Genomic DNA, 18998 nt, shown 5'->3' with positions numbered 1-18998 from the left:
GTGAAACCTCAGGGGCATCGCCTGCATTTTCCTAAAATAAAACAGCGTATTCTTATTGATTAGAGTGTACGATAATATCATACACATAAGCTGTCTGAAATTTTTTCGATCGACCAATCACATAAACTTAGTTCACCATTAGATGTCTAAATGATCAACATCATACATTTATTAGAGGTTGGAATATTAAAACTTTTAATTAGTCTCACTGTAGACGGATATATCTGTTAAAGTGAATGACAGGTCAAATATGGTTAAAGTGGTGATATTTTTGGGCCTCAACATACAACTTGTTGCTTGTGTTATACTTAAAGTGGATGTATATTTGACCCATTTATAACTATAGACGAATATCCCCATCCTATTACGAGAATTTGGGTAAAACATTTGGTATATTTGGATAAAATAGAATTCTAAAGATAAGTTACCCTCTTTGGAGCAAACCATCCATGTCTTGGCAACATCAAAGTTATGCCAAGTTTGAATGAATCTTAGAATTACAAAACATCACCTAAATCAAGGTTTTGATTGGTCAAACAAGAAAACTTCTATTGAAACTTTCTATCTTACCAATTTAATATTCAAGTCTACTTGGTCTTTCCTTGTCTTCGCCCCCACAACTCATCAACTCAATATACCCAGAATTATTCCATCCTTAAATTATATATTTGAACTTTCTTCTAAATTTATTTTTTAAAAAGATTCAAACTTTATGCTCTCAACATTCATTCTACTAAAAACCCATTATTTTCTCTATTTATTTTTCAATTTTTTAAATTTTTTGTAAATTTATTGGTGTTATTAGGGGAGGGTTTATTTGCAAGTTGAATGAATGATTAGCTGGGAATTTTATAATTATTAAATTAATCAAGTAGAAGAAAAACCCATAGACAATTTGCAGTATTTTTTACTACAGACAAAACAATAGCAGTAGTATATTATTTTTTATTTTAATTAAATAAATTTGAAAATTATAAATATAATTTAAAATACTAGCTGTTCTTGTTTATCAAAGCTACCATAATTCTTTGTCTATCTTCATTTCTTTGTTGTGTTTCTCTCTCTCTATTTGAGATCTTCATTTGTCTCAAGAATTTGCATAAATCTAGATTTGAAGTGGGCAATTTCAAATTTGATTGCTTTTTCAGGTATATAATTTACTCAATTTTGTTTTTTCAATATTTGGAATTTATAAAAATGTTTGACTTGATTATGAATGAATGTTAATGTGGTACTGTACAGATTTCAGGAATTTTTCTGATGTAAATTAATGCTGGTTTGACTTGCATCTGATGTTTTTCTGCACCCTTTTACTTGTACTTTTCAAAGTTTTTGCCTTTTTGGTGAATGTAATCTGAATGTGCTTAATTTCATGGGATTTTGATTATTGCCCAAGTGTGCAATTTGCTGGAAATTTGTTAAGATTGATTGATTGTGGTGCTTTCGGGTTTTTCGTCTGGTGGGCGCGGTTAAGTGACAGTTTGGATGCATCAGGATTAAGAATATGACTTTGGGGATGATCCCTTTTATTCCCTAAAGTTGGTAATCTAATTGCCTTGTAAACCATAATTCTGTGGTTGGTAATCTAGATGAGGTCAACTATAATGAAGGCAAGTTAATCAATCAGAAAATGTATACTGTTTGCTTTTCTGCTGACTGCTCTTTTTCATTTTGCTACTCCTATTTAGTTTGACTTTGTAAGAGCCAAAATTTTCGATAGGTAGATCATGGAAGCTTCGTTTTGTTCGGTGAAGGTCGTAAATGGAACTTCTTTCTATGCTTAGTATTACAATATGCATTGTGAATTTCATAAGCTGTTTTGGCAATCAAGAAAAAAAAAACTTATATAAGACAGGTTCCCATGTTAGACCACAGTAAGTCTTGTTTACAATCGTTGTAAGTTACAACGAAGGGGTGGAAAGCACTATCACCCTTAAAAAAGTGTTAGGTTTGGATGGATTTATACCTCCGTTGAAATTATTCTTGTTTACAACGGATGTAAACAAAAATTTCTGGTTAGATCAACCCGCTAACATTGCAATTATCTGAGGAATATACAAGTTTGAGATCGATTCTGTCATGACTCATCAGGAAATCAATATGAAGAAGTTACCCTGATAGATTTCTTTTTACTACAGATTCAAGTCCGAGCTGTGTTTGAATTGTCGATTTTGTTGACTAGTGGCCGCTTATCATTTTTGTGTGCAAGGAGAGGGAGGCACACTAAAGATAGTTGTAAAGGGGCTGAAGGCAATCTTTAGAGAGAGCTGTGATCTGTAGTTTATATATGAAGACGCCAGATGCTTGGCGTATAAGCATGAAAATCTTACCGATGCACCACCGCCCTCGACATGCTTCCAAGAGACCCAAATGGATGTTAGTGCTGGCTTGCTTCATTGGCTTCTTTCTTATTTGTGGTTATGTCTATCCTCCCCAAAATTCCTCTGCTTTTACGGATTGGCTTCCGCCCTCTGGTAGAAGAGAAATAACTGATGAAGAGTTGGCATCTCAAGTTTTAACCAAGGAAATGTTAAAATCTCCATTACCACCAACAAAAAATCCTAAAATTGCGTTCATGTTCTTGACCACGGGAAGCTTGCCTTTTGAGAAGCTTTGGGATAAGTTCTTTTCTGTAAGGCTCTCTCTTCCGCTCTATCTTCTGTTAAAATATTTCCCCTATTTTTTATATGATACACAAACTGGTTGTGCTCCTTTTTATGGTTTAGTAGTAGTCATTCACCACAATTCTCGATGAATTTTCTCTATGGGTCATCTAAAAACAACCATTTTTTTTAATAAATGTGTGAGTCTACATACACTCGATATCCCCCATCATGCTAGTTGTGGGAGCCGTCGAAGCATTGCGGTATTTGGTGTTTAATTTGCACTTAGAAGCATAGATTATTATTTATTATTTGTTTCTAATCGCTGAAACAAGGGTAATGTTGCGTATATCCGTCCCCCCTACCCCGCAATTTGCGGTAGGCCGGTAGCCATTGAGGCACTGGGGTAATGTTGTTGTTCTAATCGCTAAAAGTACTTACCTCTTCATCATAAAAGGTTGCAAGTGTTAAAAAAGATTTTAAGTTTGAAGATGGATTTTTAATGGTAGTTATTATCAATTTTACCCTACAAAAAATCTCATGAATTCTGACCCTGCCATCTATTTACCCGGAATTCTTAATTCCCACTGTATGTTTCTAATAACCAATGCCTATTAATCGCTGAACAGTTGTTATCATGTGTTAACCCAAGCTAATATACACTGGCCAATGAATTTTTAAGCACTCTCCGGATTTTAAGTGCAAATGTTTTGTTCCTATAAGAGAAAACATTATGCGCTCTTATTATGGCCTCAGTCTCTTGAATCTTGATTATGTGATGGAACATGGAAGGCGAATTAGTTGTTCTTATGTGTCGAGCAAACTGAGCATCGAGCTCTTTTTTCTTGTGTAGATGTTCTTTATGATGACGTAGTACATCTTGTTTGGCAGGGTCATGAAGGCAAGTTCAGTATTTATGTACATGCATCGCAAAGAAGACCTGTTCACGAGAGCAGCTATTTTGTTAATAGTGACATCCGCAGTGATAAGGTTAGAAACGTTAAATATGTTCAGAGTGAATGATATGCTCCTAGTTATTCATCTTCATTTGGTCATCATATTCAGTGACGAATCTTAGAATGAAATATAAAGGAGGCCAGGGTTTGAAACTTGACCGGAGGTTCGAAATATAATCGTGAAATCACAATTGATTATAATTGCTTTATCATATTAATTACCTCGTTAATACAGACTTAAGTGGCTTCTCTTGTTTGGGGTTAGATGCATTTGATGTTGGATGCACTTGTGGAGTCATCCTTTTTCATCTGTAGATTTTGTGCCAGTCGCTATCCCCTGAGTCACTTTTATCTATTCCTCAGTTTACTTTGCCATATCATTGCGCTATTCCTGACTCCTGTTACCTCTTGCAAAGCTCCCTTTGAGATAAAAAGGAAAGATGGGTATACTCACGAGACTCCTTGATTTACCCTTACCTATTTCAGAAATTCAGACATGTCCAAAATCAACTTGAGAAAAGAAAGGGTTTGGCTCTTTGTAGTATGAGGAATACATTTAGCCACAAAGTTACTTTTTTTTTAATGTTTGTTGTTTGGTATGCATGGTAGAGACACTGGGAAAACTGAAACTGGACAACATATCTTTTCCCTAAGAACCAACTTATTTTTCTTTCCTACACTACGAATTCCCATTTTTCTTCCTCGTCGCCCTCCTCTGCCCCCTTCTATCCTTCCTCGCCCTTCTTGGTTTTACCCATACAACCAAATTAAGGAAACTTGGCTTCCAACTATAAATATCCCAAACAAAACAGATCATAGGATTTACCGAGCAATCCTTTAAAGGGCTTGCTTGGATCGGGAGTATAGTTTCCGGGGCAACGAAGGTCAAATAAAGGAGAAAATGCGGGAAATGTTAGTGGGAGTTAGTACCCCTATATGAGGATAATGCATTAATGCATTACTGCATCACCGCATTACCTAAGGGGAGGTGGGTACCTATTATCTCCTTATGAGGAGTTATTACCCTGCATCTCCTTACTCTATCGATCACCGCCATTATCTCATGCGTTCCTTTGTTTTTTCTTCTATTATCGCATAGATGCATAATAAGTTGCCCAATATAAACAAGCACTTGTCCCTTAATCCGATGGAAAGGGCAGTGTTGAAATTCTACTACACAATCATATCAGAAGGAGTTTATGATAAATTGCAAGTGCTGCTGTATACAGTTTGACAGTATTTCGATCCGTATGTTTATTTGATTACAGGTTGTCTGGGGTCAAATCTCTATGATAGACGCAGAGAGACGCCTTTTGGGCTATGCACTCAAGGATACTAACAATCACCACTTTGTTTTACTCTCTGATAGGTATTCAAACATTTTTCGCCCGTGCTTTGTACTACCCCTCTATACTATTGGCCGATTTTATTGATGATCCTTTTATATAATTGCAGCTGTGTACCATTGCATAAATTTGAATATGTGTACAACTTCCTGATGTATTCCAATTTAAGCTACATTGATAGGTGAGTACAATAAGCTTGTACCATTTACTTTCTGGCACTTTCTGCTATAAGCCTATAGAAAGAAGTATAGATCTTGGTTATCTCATAAGTTCAATGTGTAGTGATTCCCATGCCAAGAATGAAGACTTTTTGTAATCAAATGGAGTTTCGTGTATTTAAATGTGCGTTCCTGTCTATTTTTGCCAGTTTTTTGGATCCAGGCCCTCATGGAAATGAAAGGTTTTCACCACATATGTTGCCTGAAATTCAGAAGAAAGATTTCCGAAAGGGTGCTCAGGTTTGACTTCATGGCTAATCTGTGAATTATGTTTGACTTGACATTAACCGTAGGAGTTTAGCTCCCACGAAATATTCAAAATTGGTAAACCTTCATTGAAAAGCATCGAGAAAATCATAAAATTTGTCTGTTGTCCTCAATATTTTGAAATTTTATTTTCTGGCTCCGTGGTTGGCTAAAGGGTCTAGTTTATAGGACATTTCTCAGACCTTGATTTCTTGTTTAACTTCTCTGAGAGTTACATTGAATCTTCTATCTTTCTGTTTGTCGATCCTCTATGCGCTTTCCTTTTCTCCAATGGCTTGAGCTGTTCAGTAACCATGCTGCTTGACCTCCGGGCCATGCCTAATAACATTTATGTGAAGCGGTTGTCTGTCTGATGTCCTCTTTGGGTTTTTTTTCGATCTGTCAAAAACTATTGAAATGATATCGTATAATTCATTTTTCTTGGCATTTTACAAAATCTTGCTCCATATTGTGATCATAACATATCCTGAATAAATGCTATGCAGTGGTTCACGTTGAAGCGACAACATGCATTAATTGTTATATCGGACAACCTTTACTACTCAAAGTTCAAGAATTACTGCAAGGTAAGCTTTTCTCTCGACTCCTGATTAACATTGTGATTTGGCCCTATACTTCGTCATTCTTTACCTGTAATTTTCGAAGTCATCCAATGATATTGGCCTATTGCGGATGCCAATTTTGGATCTACAACAATCAGAGTGTTGCTTTGTGAAACTGAAATGTTTGGTTTTATGTCTCTATTCTCTTGGCAGCCTGGTTTCGAGGGACGCAATTGCTATTCTGATGAACATTATATACCAACCCTTTTTAATGTAAGCACCAGTCATCTTCCAAAAGTTAAAAAGTTTTTTTTTCGTATGTCCAATAAATGTTTAAATATCACACCTTTTTCGCGATTTTAGATGATCGATCCAGGAGGCATGGCAAACTGGTCAGTCACGCATGTTGATTGGTCCGAACATAAGTGGCATCCGAAGTCATATAGGTCACAGGATGTCAGCTATGAGCTACTGCAAAATCTGACGGTATGAATTTTCCTTCACAATACTTCACGTGTCAATTAGCTTAGTTAGTAATGTCATCGACTAGTGATGCACATCATGATCTAGATTTAGAACGCATCAGCATCAAAATTGTCATTGTAGCTGGAATTACACCGGAAAGTAAAAAATAGAAATTCAGTTTACTTGAAGAATTGTACGGAGTATGATTTTTTTCCTCTCACCGTCTCCACTTTCACACTCGGCTGATTGTTGCTATCTATCTGTTTTTGTTTTGCAGTCAATTGATGAATTTGTGCATGAAACTAGCGAGTCATGGGTAAGAATCTATGCCGTTTCTCACTGATGTTCCAATTTGATGAGTCGATTGAACTCTGAATATCATCACTCTTGTCAAAATATTGCAGACCGCAATGGATGTAAAGCCATGTTTATGGAATGGAGTAAAGCGGCCATGTTATCTTTTCGCCAGAAAATTTTACCCAGAAACTTTGAGCGTTATGACAGAACTTTTCTCCAACTATACTTCTGCCTAAGTACAAATCCAAGTAAATTCTTTGGGTTGACTCCTTTGCGACCCCATTTTGTAAATGTCCGTCCGCATACCGAATTGCTCGGAGATCTTATTGAGCCGCTTCAATGACAAAGCCTTAACTCAGACATAATAGCAGCTTGACAAGGAGCATTTTTTTCCGTCAATTGGATTCTTTGATAGAATCCGGCAACTGTGTCTATTCTTTCAACTCATACCTTGTGAAATCTAGCCATTTTGACGACAATCTTTCTGAAATGCAACATGAAAATTTTCCATTTAGATTAAATACAATTTTTACAGCCTCATATTTTCTGAGTTAGCGATCGAGTGAAGTTTTGTTTGGTTAATATCATTCTGATTTGGTCTAGTTCGGTTCATCTGAATATCGATTTACTAACAAAAATCTTATAACTATTTACCTACATAACAAGGAACTCATATAAAATCGGTTTTTAAAGGCGAAAACAGTTTCAAGTCAGAAAAAAGGGAGGACCACAAAATAAATACTCTATTAACTATCATTGAGATTAAAGAAGTTTTATACTCCGTATATATGGTAATGTGCCATTAAAAAAAGTTGGTATTTTGAAGTTAAATGTCGAATATATCTTATTAGGATCGCCGAGAAGCTAATTCATAATGTCAAGTCATTGAACACAGTCGTTGCTTAGACATGAATCATTGTCATCAATCAGATAGGCGTTACTTGGTCGTTGATCATTTCGAGTCTGATTAAGCCAGAAGATTGAGCGGTGAGCTCATTGGTTTAACGAGTGCTTGATTATTGTCTTGCCCGACAATATTGGCATCTGATGATGCATGAAGTACCGTCTGTAACAAACGTTCGAATCTTAATTTACCAGCCTTTACATCTCAAATCGCCATATCTGACTGAAAGTACAAAATGTAAATACATAATCCCAAAGAGAGCCTACATTCACAGTTTTAGATCAACTGGATCGGAAGGGCCACAGGAAGGAGTAACATAAGCATAGTATGATCAGCCAGTAATACTTCAATTTCTACTCTCTTCCGAAAAACGCTGCGCCTGCAAGAAAATTGTGAGGGAGCTTTTCTGACTTCATATAATACAGAAGTTCATCATATTTATCACCACAAACAAAAAAGGGCAAGTATCAGCAATGGATGTTACAAATTGTTAGATACCAAGTTACGCACTAATCTAGTGTAGTTAATCCTCGTCATCTGAGATCTCCTCGGAAGAAGTAGAATATTCATCACTACTATCATCCAGACCTGGAAGACGGATGTCAACAGGGCGGACATGTACAACTTCAGGTACTCTTGTAGGCGCAGATGGAGGAGCAGGTCGTGGTTGCTGGTGTACACTTTTAGGAGGTAATAATGGAGCCGACTCTAACGGAGGCAATGGGATGGGGTCCCCGGGCTTCCATCCAGCTGGCGGCAAGGGTAGATCCAGTAGCTCCACCGGCATACCGGGTTGCCAGCCTGCTGGAACAGGGACCGAGAAATTTGACGGGAGCTGACCTTTGATTGCTTCCATTGGATCGGGCTCAGGTATAGCATGGATTTCGATGAGAGGTTCAATAGCTCGTTCCTTGTCCTCGGCCATTTTAGGTAGGCCCACATCAAGATCGGAGAAAGCATACAGCTGGGAGGCCCGCATTTGGTCCTCTTGTGGGGCCGGTGGGAGAGCACCTCGAAGCGGTCCACCAGCACCAAACTCAGGTGGTGCGAATGTTGTATAGCTTATCTTGTGAGCATAGGAGATGACATCTGACAATTTGAGCTGAGATGCAACAATTGTAGTGGTAGACGAGTTCTCGGTATCTTCTGATTTTGATCGTTTAGGACGACGATAATCGGCATAATCATCTATTAGAATGTCGAGAACTCGCTCGGCCTCTTTCAGTTTCTTAGTAAACGAAAGAATTTTAGCATTTTTTATCTCAATTTCATGATTTAGCTTTTGTCTGGTATCTTCAAGGTCAAGAATTTCTTGAAGTTCCGAAACTGCTTCAAATAACTGTGTTTGAAGTGAGGTGACAAGGGAAGTTATTTCTTTGGTATTAGAAACAGAGGAATCAAGTGTTGGTATGCTCATGGATTGGATTTGCGAAGAGAGGAAAGTTGGTAGTGAGCCACGAAAGGCACTCACCCAGGAAGCACGATTGGATGAGACATCAAAGATTTTAGTGGCTAAGGAGGCCATCTGAAGTAGAAGAGCTTGAGCTCTGGAAAGAGGAGGGAGAAGAGAAAGAAGAGTGGGCGACGTTATTTTTGGAGTCAACAAGGTTATCTGTTGGTTAGACTGGTGAGACTGAGAAACTTGTTGAGAGGTCGGCTTAGATGCACTGGGACTTTGAAGAGAGGGTGAATTAGGGTTTGACAGGCCTAGCCTAGCTGGCGATGGCACAACTTGGCGAGGTACACTTTGGAACATTTTGAGTACTTTTGTGCAGCAAGATGCAAGATGAAAGTACCTGAAACGAGAAAATCAGAATCAGAAAAATCACCAGAATGTGTGAGACATCGTTATTACTATACGAGGAAAACAAAAGGATCTGGGTTGGTCCTACATGTAAGATCGTGTTTTACAGGATTCCCATCAAAAAAATTGGCCCACAAGCTACAAATATCTCAAAGATCAAACATCATTTAGAATTTCAGAGGGTATTTATTGAGCATTAGCAAGTAGTTGATGAATGGTGAGGGGATTGAAAAAAAGTAAAATGAAGAAAAAAAAAACTTTCATTATGTCAAAACTACGGCCATTGCTTACAATCACACAAACAACATAAACGTAATATGAATGAGAATCGAAATGAGGCAGCTAACATGAACCTCAATATTTTCTGACATTATAAACTCATTTTTGTGACTCAGAAAAAAAAACTGTATATCCACCACATAACTCCAAGAGACGAAATTTATGAATCAGCACGAAAAGGAAGGCAAACTAAATGAAACTAACTCAATATCTTAAAGTTATTCCCCTGTGCTTGGCTCAACTTCCTTGAATGAGCTGGAACAATGCGGACCAGATCTACACTCAATCTTACCAAAAGCTTGCAAGAATGGTTAAACCAATTTAACTTGCCCCAACAGCAGAAACGACAGGGTGGAGCCACAAGCAACTGTGAAGAGAATAGAGGGGTGCAAACTCGTAGGTCTATGTTATCCTCAGGTCTCAGCCAGCATTCTCTAGACAAGTGCAACGCTACTGAACTAGGAGAATCATTCTACAACAAAATATCCATGCCATACCCACTCTGATTTGATCCATTACAACAATACAGTACCAAAATACCATATACCACTACTAACAGTAGACTAAATGAATGCAAGACACTCAAAGGTAACTTGATTCTGACTTTTCCACACTTTGCACAGAATAACGATCTTCTTACTCCTGAATTATAGTATTAAATGAATCCCAAAGTCTAAAGCAAAACAGGCTAGTTAGATACTGCAAAAAGATACTTTGATCTGTCAGCCTTATCTGAACCCTAGAATGTAGTGTCGAACCTTGAACTCAATCCAATATTCTTTTTTAGACTCCCACAAGCCAGAAAACAAATGCAAAAATGAAAGAAAGCAAAGAAACTGTCAGCAATTTTCTAATTTGTACTCCGTATAATGTAACAGTAACAACGCCGGTGACAGGTTTTTGTAATGGTGTCTTAAGTGGTAGTGGTGGGGCTTGGTGGTGGTATTTTCAAATCCAAGTTCCCCGAGTCGCTAAGCTCATAAAGGTCATAGCCATTTGTAGCTGTTTGGTTCATTCTAAGTTCGTATGATAGGAGCAACAAAGCTTGAAACCTAGGGGACAAGGCAGGTACGCAATTCCAATGGGCTGAGATGGAATTAGAATCTAATAGGAATCTAACTCCGTTCCAAAGTACCTCAACAAATCATTGGAATGGATTAACTCCATCCCAATATACTCCACCAACACGATTCACCTAATACTACTACCACAAACATGCCACTCTACTCTTACTTGTCATACTTCTAGTCCATAAACAACTTATTAAAACCATTTGACAGACTCCACACAAACTTCCCCTTTGTCAATCGCACACCGTAAACCAAATTAGGATGCTAGGGCTTCTAAATATGTGAAAATTCCTAAATGTTCTATAATACTATCAGGGCCGTCTCGGGGATTTGAGGGCCCCTGTGCGAAATCAAAAATATGGGCCCCTACCAATATATTATTATAAAAATAAATGTGAAAATAACCTAATTATTTGGTCTGATATCCAACTAATTCATATATCCGATCTTTAAACAATACAAACACAACAAATATAACCGTATAATTTTGTTTTACGATATCAACTTTAACTTATGTTCATACAAGAAATCGCAAACAATCATAAAAATTATCACAATAAAAATACTAAACATCAAAATCCAAACATAATATATTAACAGGAGTAGAAAGGGAGAATTAAGGTAATTCATACAAATTGAAGGAAAAAAATCCTGCCTTTAGTTCTAAGTTCTAACAATTGATGAAAGTAATTGAAGGAAAGATATATGAACATGTCTACCCATAAATTGTATTCTTCGAAAAAAATGTTTAGAAAGAATTTCATCATGAATTTATGTAATGAGCACTTGGAAATACAACTTTTTAAAATTTATTAAAAATATTTAGTTAAGGAGGTAATTAATATTTTGGGAAGAGGAAAGAAATACGGAGTAATGGATAGTCATTAAGGGGGTGTTTGGTTGGATATATTGGAATGGAATGGAATGGATTTGATCCATTCCATTGTTTGGTTGGGGTGATTTGGAATGGAGTTAGATACCCAATGGATTCTAACTCCACCCCAACCCCTTGGAATCCCATACCCACCCTCCCCCCTTGGATTCAAACTCCATTCCAACCTTCTATAATTTATGATGAACCAAACAAGATAAGACAAGTATGGATTTAGAATCCCATACCACCATACTATCAAATTCCATTCCATTCCATTCCGACTTGTTGAACCAAACGACCCCTAAATGAAAATGGAATCTATGCCTAATATCACGATTAATTTTGGGCCAAAGTTCTACTCAACTTTCCATTTACTGTTGCATTTTACGTAATTTGGGCCAAATATTTGGGGGCCCTGTGCGACGGCACGGGCCGCACAGGGTCAAAGACGGGCCTGAATACTATAATAACAATATCGAATCAATGACCCATAACAAGTATTTACACACAAAATGACGTCACTTTCCTTTTAGTTTGTAAGCAGACCACCCCAGTATATGCCCAAAACATCCTTAATATACCCTAGTATCGTAAGTGACTAAACCAATTCTCAGCTAACAATACTTGAATTCTCACCCAATTCAATTTCACCAACTTAACTCACTCACATTTTGCTCTCTAATCGTTCACACCAAGACACCAATAAATCCAACACATTTTCGTCAATTTAATCATCAAGTCATGCCCATTGACATTAATCAGACACAATTACATCGCCAGTTGACCAAAATACAGATCCTATCAAAGAGCCCCAAATCAACATAGCCCCCAACTTAGAAATCAAAATTTCACCCTAATTCATTTCGGAAACTTTAATAGAACAATTCGAAATTAATATGAGAGGAAAGGAGAAGACAAGGAGGAGTACAGGTCTTCCTCCTCAAATACTTAAAACCCTAATTTAGTACTCGGAATTTCTTTGATTTTATGTTTTCATTAACTAGCCATGGAATATATCACGCTCAAGCCTCTTTGACAAGTCATACGACATTTCTGCTCAAACACCACATTTACACTCCAAACCAAACAGTTGTTCTAGTTCCTCCCCTCAGTCAACCATCTCATTCGATAGTTACACACCCAACCAAACTCAACAAAGCAAATTTAGCACAAGCCGAGGCCTGCAGGCCTCAGCCATCCCCATAATTTTTACTGCACTCTAACTAAATTCTAGATGTAACCAAATGTGGGAATACTTCGGCCGATCAAAGTCAGGTCAATGTAGAATTTTGGCTCACGGGCAAGCGGGTTACCCCGCTTCTTTCGTGAGCTTGCATAACAGTTGAGACCGCCCATGAACAGCTTTAGTTAAAATCTCATAGTTACCATACACTACAAACTTGTCGAAATAACAATAATACGTAATCAATAATACCTAATTCAGCCACAGTAAATTAATTAATTTTCTCAATAATTTAGATAACTAGCAAGTGTTTACGAAGTTGGTGTGTAATTAGGGCAAACAAATTCAGAATTAATTACCTAGGGTTTCATCTACATTGAGCAGAAATCATTACAAAAATGAATTAGAACTTAAGAGGTTGAAGAAATACATACCTGAGATTAGTATCGGAAGTTCAATTGAAAGAAATCGAATTTTTGTATTGTGAACTTATGATTTGGGTCTAGGGTTAGAGGTTTAATAGAATTGCATCAATTAAGCAGATTGAATAATTGTGTTATCATATTAAAAGAAGTTTTTACAAGATTTAGGCAATTCGAGCTCTAGCTTTAGAGCTTTAATGGCGGTTCAAGTGGAAATTACAAGCATTGTATACGGATCCTCTATTTACTAAATGAATAGATCAATCTACGTTTTTTCCCGCCTAAAATATTATCTTCTAATTGGGCGTTTAATTTTTGCATTCTACTATGGGCTAGGTCTAATGTAAAAAATGATTCCCAAAAAATATGTGTAACCCTATTCTACTACTATGTGCTAAATCTAGATCATATCAATGATCTTGCCCAAAAATAACGTAAAAACTGATTGCCAAAAAATAAGTATAAAATCCTCAATCATTGCCAAAAAAATATACCGTCAATCATTGCTATATTGCTACAAGTAAAAAATCCTCAATCATTGTCAAAAATTTGGGTTCATATATTACAAATCTCGAAGTAAAAAAAATTGGGTTCATATTACAAATTATTGTAAAAAAGACGTGAAATATGAAAAATTAAGTAAAATGACATGAAAAATTAACGAGGGGTTAATTTAGCGTGATTAAGTAATACAAAAATAAAAATTCTATAAATACCGCGCATTCATTGCGCGGGATCTAAACTAGTTACGGAGTACTTGATTTGGTTCAACACAACATCTAATACGAATAGTCAACATAAAAATATATAAATAAAGAACAACTTGAATATTAAACATCAAAGTCAGGATGGCCGAGTGGTCTAAGGCGCCAGACTCAAGTTCTGGTCTTCGAAAGAGGGCGTGGGTTCAAATCCCACTTCTGACATTTTTTATTATTTGCTGTCTTCATTGCTCCTCATACATTTCCTGTCAAATGGGTTCCCGTGTAACTACGTGCTATTGCCTGGCCTGCCGCTGCTTTTTTCCACAGATTTTATAAGCTGCACAACCGGGATTTACGATTTTCATATTGACTCTGGATAATTGATTTTGAGATGCATTCATGGTATGCCGAAATTGGAAACAGGATTTGAATACTCCAGTTAAGACGTCGACAGAACAGAACAAAAACTTCGCAATTTTTGTTTTTGTTTTTTGGATGTAGAAAGTGTTGAAAATAAACAGCCCTAATCTTTGCATGTTATGCTTACTTAGTTCATCAGAAATCGTAAGAATCTCAGTAAGTCAGCATTATAATGGAGCATCATGGTCAAAATATAGTTTTACCTTATATTCAAAATGATCCAATTTTGCAATAGCATGGTAAATTAAGTCGATTCACCCATCAATCAAAATAGGACTAGTGTAATAACTCTACATGTAGAAACTAGAAAGTAGCCGCGAATGCAATTCTGCACTCAGGAAACTATAAGATCAGACAAAGTAGATGGGTTCTTGCGCTGTGTCAGCTAACCATGTAAGGATCATTCATGGAATAACCGACAGACGACAACCCTTACATTTAACAGAAAATACAAATTAGATTCAAACTTTATATTTAGCCTTAAAAAGAAGAAAAGTTTCATATGAAGTCTCTGATATCCATCTCCACCATCCTTTTGTTCATACATCAGCTTCAGGAAACAGTGTGAAAATTAATGCTGTATACTTGTTTAGGCATAAGTGCATAACCCATAAGATTACGGCAAAAAGCATTGCATCACCTGTTGAAAAGAAAATACAGAATAATTATAAGACATGTTTTGGCGTAAAATGTAAGTTATGTTTCAGCAGTAAAGTTAGAGGAACTACCTCCTTGAAGCAACCAAATGAACGATCTTCTTGTGGAGGAAATTTCTTAGTTCTCCAGCTCGTGATCTCAGACTGCATCGCCTCGACTTTCTCCATGATCTCCCTCAATAACTTCAATTCTTCATCATCTTCATTTTCATGATTGCTTTCGCGGACTGTGCTCATAAACCGCCCATCTTCAATTTGCTTAAGCCTTCTGTTAAACTGCTTAACTTCAAAGTCAGCAACACCAAATGTCTGATTTTTCAAAAGTTTTTGTATCTCAGGCCACCCGCTCTTTGGTTTATGTGATCCGTTATATTCACTCAGTGATACCAACGGTTTCCTTTCCCTGGCAATTTTCTCTATCACATCTTTTAGCTTCATCGAAGTTTTTTCACAATCCATCTTTTTTATCCCAATTTCCTTTTCCAAATTCAACTCGGGTTTGCCTTTCTTATCATCATCGGAACATTTTGTAACTTCAAAGATACCCTGAACATCAAGCACTTTTTCAGAACTTTCGTCAATATCAGTTTTATTTGATGAATCATCTGGCCAATTCAATGAGCCTTCAGGTACAGGAACATTGTTCAAACTGTCTAGCTTAGTAAACTCTTTAACCCGTTCATCTAACTTCTTAATCTCTTCAGAGTACGAGTTAGAATCTGCCCGAGGAGGCAGAGAATATCCCCTTTTGAACGCTTCCACAGAGGTTTGAGAATTTGTTTCCTCAACTAACCCATTATTCTTTCTTGATAATATGTTTTCTGGGTACTGCACGTCAGAGGACGCTAAGTCATTGATCCCTAAGCTTGCAAGTTTGAACTTGTAAGCCTGGACTTGAAACTCAAGGGAAGCAATCTGCATTTCTTTGTGGTAAATAACTTCTTGGAAAGTCTCGAGTGTTTCGTGAGCATGATGCATTTTCTCCTCTGCAATTCTCTTATATTGGCTGGCCTCCATTTCCATTGCCGCCTTTTCACCTTGCAGGCGTAAAATCATTGATAGAGTTTCATCAGCAGCAGTAGCCGAGGATTCTCGCTCCTGATCCAATTCAGTGTACAGGTCTTGAAGCAGTTCTTGCTGAGCTTGTAAAGTCTCCTTGACACAAATCTCATGATTCCCTAGGGACATAGTTCGTGCAGCCATCATTGTCGCGCTTTTAATTTCGTATCTGAAAATTTTTGAGGACATCCATCAATCAGACACACACAAGTGGATTTACCAAAATTGAGCGTACCCAGATAACTTGACTCGACTCAGGCGACTCACCTAAGGCTCCAGTTACACACACTTAGACAGTTAGAGACCCAAACACAACCATCTGAGTATGACCAAAAACCCAAATTAATCCAATCAGAGACCCATACTTGTCCCTAAGTTTGTTGATCCAATCAGAGACCCATACAATGTTTGGCTACCTATCAACATCCTAAGCAATTCATATGTTTCATAATCAAAATTGTTCAAGTTACATGTATGAAATTCATTAATCTCCTAATTCTATGTTGACAAGGGACAAGTAGGAATTAGCAGGGGCGTTTAAGACCATGTTCAGGCATGAGCGGGGAAACCGGGCCTCCGGTTTGGAATTTCTTAACAAATGCAACTATCAAAAATCAAAATTCTAACAAAATGTAGAAAAACACAAAATCCCAAGAAATCTAATTTACTACTACAAGATGAAGAAATGACTTACCTAATCTCTTAATAACTTTGAATTGCGGTGGAAATTCAGTTGATACATTGACAAAACAAACTCTTTAGGACAATTTAACATACATATTCTCACCAACTAAACACTAATCATGGATATAAACTATAATTTCCACTTGACTAATCATTAATCTACCAAAGTCAATGGTTAGCCACCTTTTTTACTCCTTATTTTTTGGCAACTAACATATTAGCTACATTTTGATATTCAATTCCAATAATTCATCGTTGTTAAAACGTCAAAAATATACAAATTCTTATTCAAGACGACTCTAAACGTGAAATGGATTTAAAACGGATCTCTCTAACAGATAACGGTCTTAAGAGAGACTTACCACCAAAATAATATTTTAATCAAATTAATTTGGAAAAGGACAAACCTGACAATACTGCAGGGCTGCAGGCCAGTTGATAAAAAAATGAGCCAATGAAATGTTAGAACAGCAAATTAATTGAAACCCAATATAATACGGAGTATTAATCAAGAGAAAAAAAACCCAGTTTCAATTTTGTTTATTTTTAGCAGAAATGATTGAAAGTTTAGTCTTAAAGTGAATGAAACTGCCAGGAAAAAGGTGGGTGTATGTCAAAATTGAAGAAGAATGTCAGGACTGAAGACTGCAAAAAGAAACAGTGTAAATTTATTGCATTCATTGGTCGGATTAGTTGTACTTGCATTTAATCAGGAAAAAAACTGATAGGAAACTCAGACAAGTAGAATAAAAGCAGATAAATTCCAATACCGTATCTCTTTATATAAAGAATAAAATTAAATTATGAATTACATAAAATTCCATATTAGAGTACAGCAGGCCGACATGGATATGGATTACCATTTGTCTCGCCTAAGATGCGGCTTTTCTATTTAAAATTACACTTTTTTTTCATTAAATTGTCCCTTTTTTCATTAAACAAAAGCTTTAACTTTTTTTCATTAAATTGTCACTTTTTTTCCCACAAAATGACAAAATGACTGATATTTTTTCATTTTTAATTTTAAACGAAAAGGCCTTTCGGAAAGTGCTAATTTTCCTTTCGGAAATGAGAATATATGTCTACGGATGGTTAGATATATATTATTTATTAGTTTCATTATAAATTTTTAAGTTCAGTATTTTTATGATGGAGCTCGGAATCTTTCAAATAAAACTCGTGATAGGTAAATCTAAGCTCAAGTAAACACATCATAAAGTTCGGGTTCTATTCTATACAACCACTATAACTGGTTGTATAGTCTACTTACTGCTAAAAGAATAAGAGATATTGAAAATTCTCTCGCCTAAACACTAAAGTTTACAATTAGGTCTAATTTGTGTAGTCTATTCTATAAATATATGTTATGTATGTTGGGTTAAGAAATGGGCCTGGTCTTTTAACTTGGGATATTTGTAATTTTTTTTGGACTGAATTAGTGCATTAAATAAATGAAAGAGAGTAGTTCAAATACATCACGGGGAAGGTCGGGGCTTAATGGCGTACAAGCCGAAATAAAGTCTGAATTACAATAATCAATTACAAAAGAAGGGGCATGAGCCCAAATAAACTTCCATTCTGAGGGCTAGTGTCTTTAAGAGCGAATTTGGCGATAGCATCCGCTACTTTGTTGGCGCTTCTCTTCTCAAAGACAATCTTTAAATGGGGTGAGGGGTCTAGTAGTTCCCTACACTCAATTAGAATGTTAGCAAAAGGTCCACAAGGAGAGATTAGGTTAGTAAGGGCATTGACCGCATTAAGACAATCCGAAGCAATAACAAATTTACTAGTGGACTGACTCGCACCACGCAAGCCTTCTCTAATCGCAAGCACCTCACAAATAAAAGGGGATGGGGCATCCAATCTAGTGCTCCAACCTCTAACCCAAGAGCCAATACTATTTCTAGTGACACACCTTATACTAGCAAAGGAGGAAGAGGAAGAAAAGGCCGCGTCAACATTGATTTTAAACCAATCAGACGGCGGAGGGGCCCAGCTACGCGAGCAAGAGGCAGAGGTAGGGTGAACAAAGGTAGGGGGAAGAGGGGTGTGATTATTGGCAGCAATCCAGGAATAGGCTTGGGAGGAGATGAGGGTACTAAGGCGTGAGGACGGGGGGATGGGGTTGGGAGTGAACATAGCATTGCAACGTTCAGTCTAAAGCCTCCAGATGATAAAGGAAAAAAGGGTGTTCCAAGAAGGGTCAGAGGAGGTACAGTTGGTATGGAGCCAAGGTTGGAGGTCG

At 36.9% G+C, this 18998-nt stretch overlaps 3 protein-coding genes and 1 non-coding gene across 5 annotated transcripts; 2 read left to right on the top strand and 2 right to left on the bottom strand.

Annotated features, from left to right (window-relative positions):
- Positions 1-604: 604 nt before the first annotated feature.
- On the top strand, positions 605-7236 carry LOC141597177 (glycosyltransferase BC10-like). The gene is made up of 11 exons (XM_074417549.1): positions 605-1148; positions 2139-2632; positions 3495-3593; positions 4828-4928; positions 5015-5086; positions 5273-5363; positions 5876-5956; positions 6146-6205; positions 6296-6418; positions 6675-6713; positions 6802-7236. The coding sequence occupies exons 2-11, from the start codon at positions 2288-2290 to the stop codon at positions 6928-6930; spliced, it is 1140 nt and encodes a 379-aa protein (XP_074273650.1). The 5' UTR covers positions 605-1148; positions 2139-2287; the 3' UTR covers positions 6931-7236.
- Positions 7237-7846: 610 nt separating this feature from the next.
- On the bottom strand, positions 7847-13472 carry LOC141597176 (mediator of RNA polymerase II transcription subunit 4-like). Its single transcript, XM_074417548.1, has 2 exons — positions 13243-13472; positions 7847-9394 (listed from the first exon to the last, which is right to left on the bottom strand). Exon 2 carries the CDS (start codon positions 9352-9354, stop codon positions 8122-8124), a length of 1233 nt encoding a protein of 410 aa, XP_074273649.1. The 5' UTR covers positions 9355-9394; positions 13243-13472; the 3' UTR covers positions 7847-8121.
- A 600-nt stretch (positions 13473-14072) lies between these two features.
- On the top strand, positions 14073-14156 carry TRNAL-CAA (transfer RNA leucine (anticodon CAA)). Its single transcript has one exon. It is a non-coding gene; the product is annotated as a tRNA-Leu (tRNA).
- Positions 14157-14591: 435 nt separating this feature from the next.
- On the bottom strand, positions 14592-17540 carry LOC141597175 (uncharacterized). Of its 2 annotated transcripts, none has more exons than XM_074417547.1 (3): positions 17161-17540; positions 15083-16238; positions 14592-14994 (listed from the first exon to the last, which is right to left on the bottom strand). In XM_074417547.1, exons 2-3 carry the CDS (start codon positions 16214-16216, stop codon positions 14971-14973), a joined length of 1158 nt encoding a protein of 385 aa, XP_074273648.1. In that variant the 5' UTR covers positions 16217-16238; positions 17161-17540; the 3' UTR covers positions 14592-14970. The 2 variants fall into 2 exon arrangements, with proteins under 2 accessions (XP_074273648.1, XP_074273647.1); XM_074417546.1 differs by lacking the exon at positions 17161-17540 and adding an exon at positions 16764-17075.
- Positions 17541-18998: the final 1458 nt, after the last annotated feature.

This window comes from Silene latifolia, chromosome 8 (genome assembly GCF_048544455.1).
Source record: "Silene latifolia isolate original U9 population chromosome 8, ASM4854445v1, whole genome shotgun sequence".
NCBI classification, from domain to species: domain Eukaryota; kingdom Viridiplantae; phylum Streptophyta; class Magnoliopsida; order Caryophyllales; family Caryophyllaceae; genus Silene; species Silene latifolia.
The sequence above is the reverse complement of the archived record's forward strand: the minus strand, read 5'-3'. Positions and strand labels throughout refer to the sequence as shown.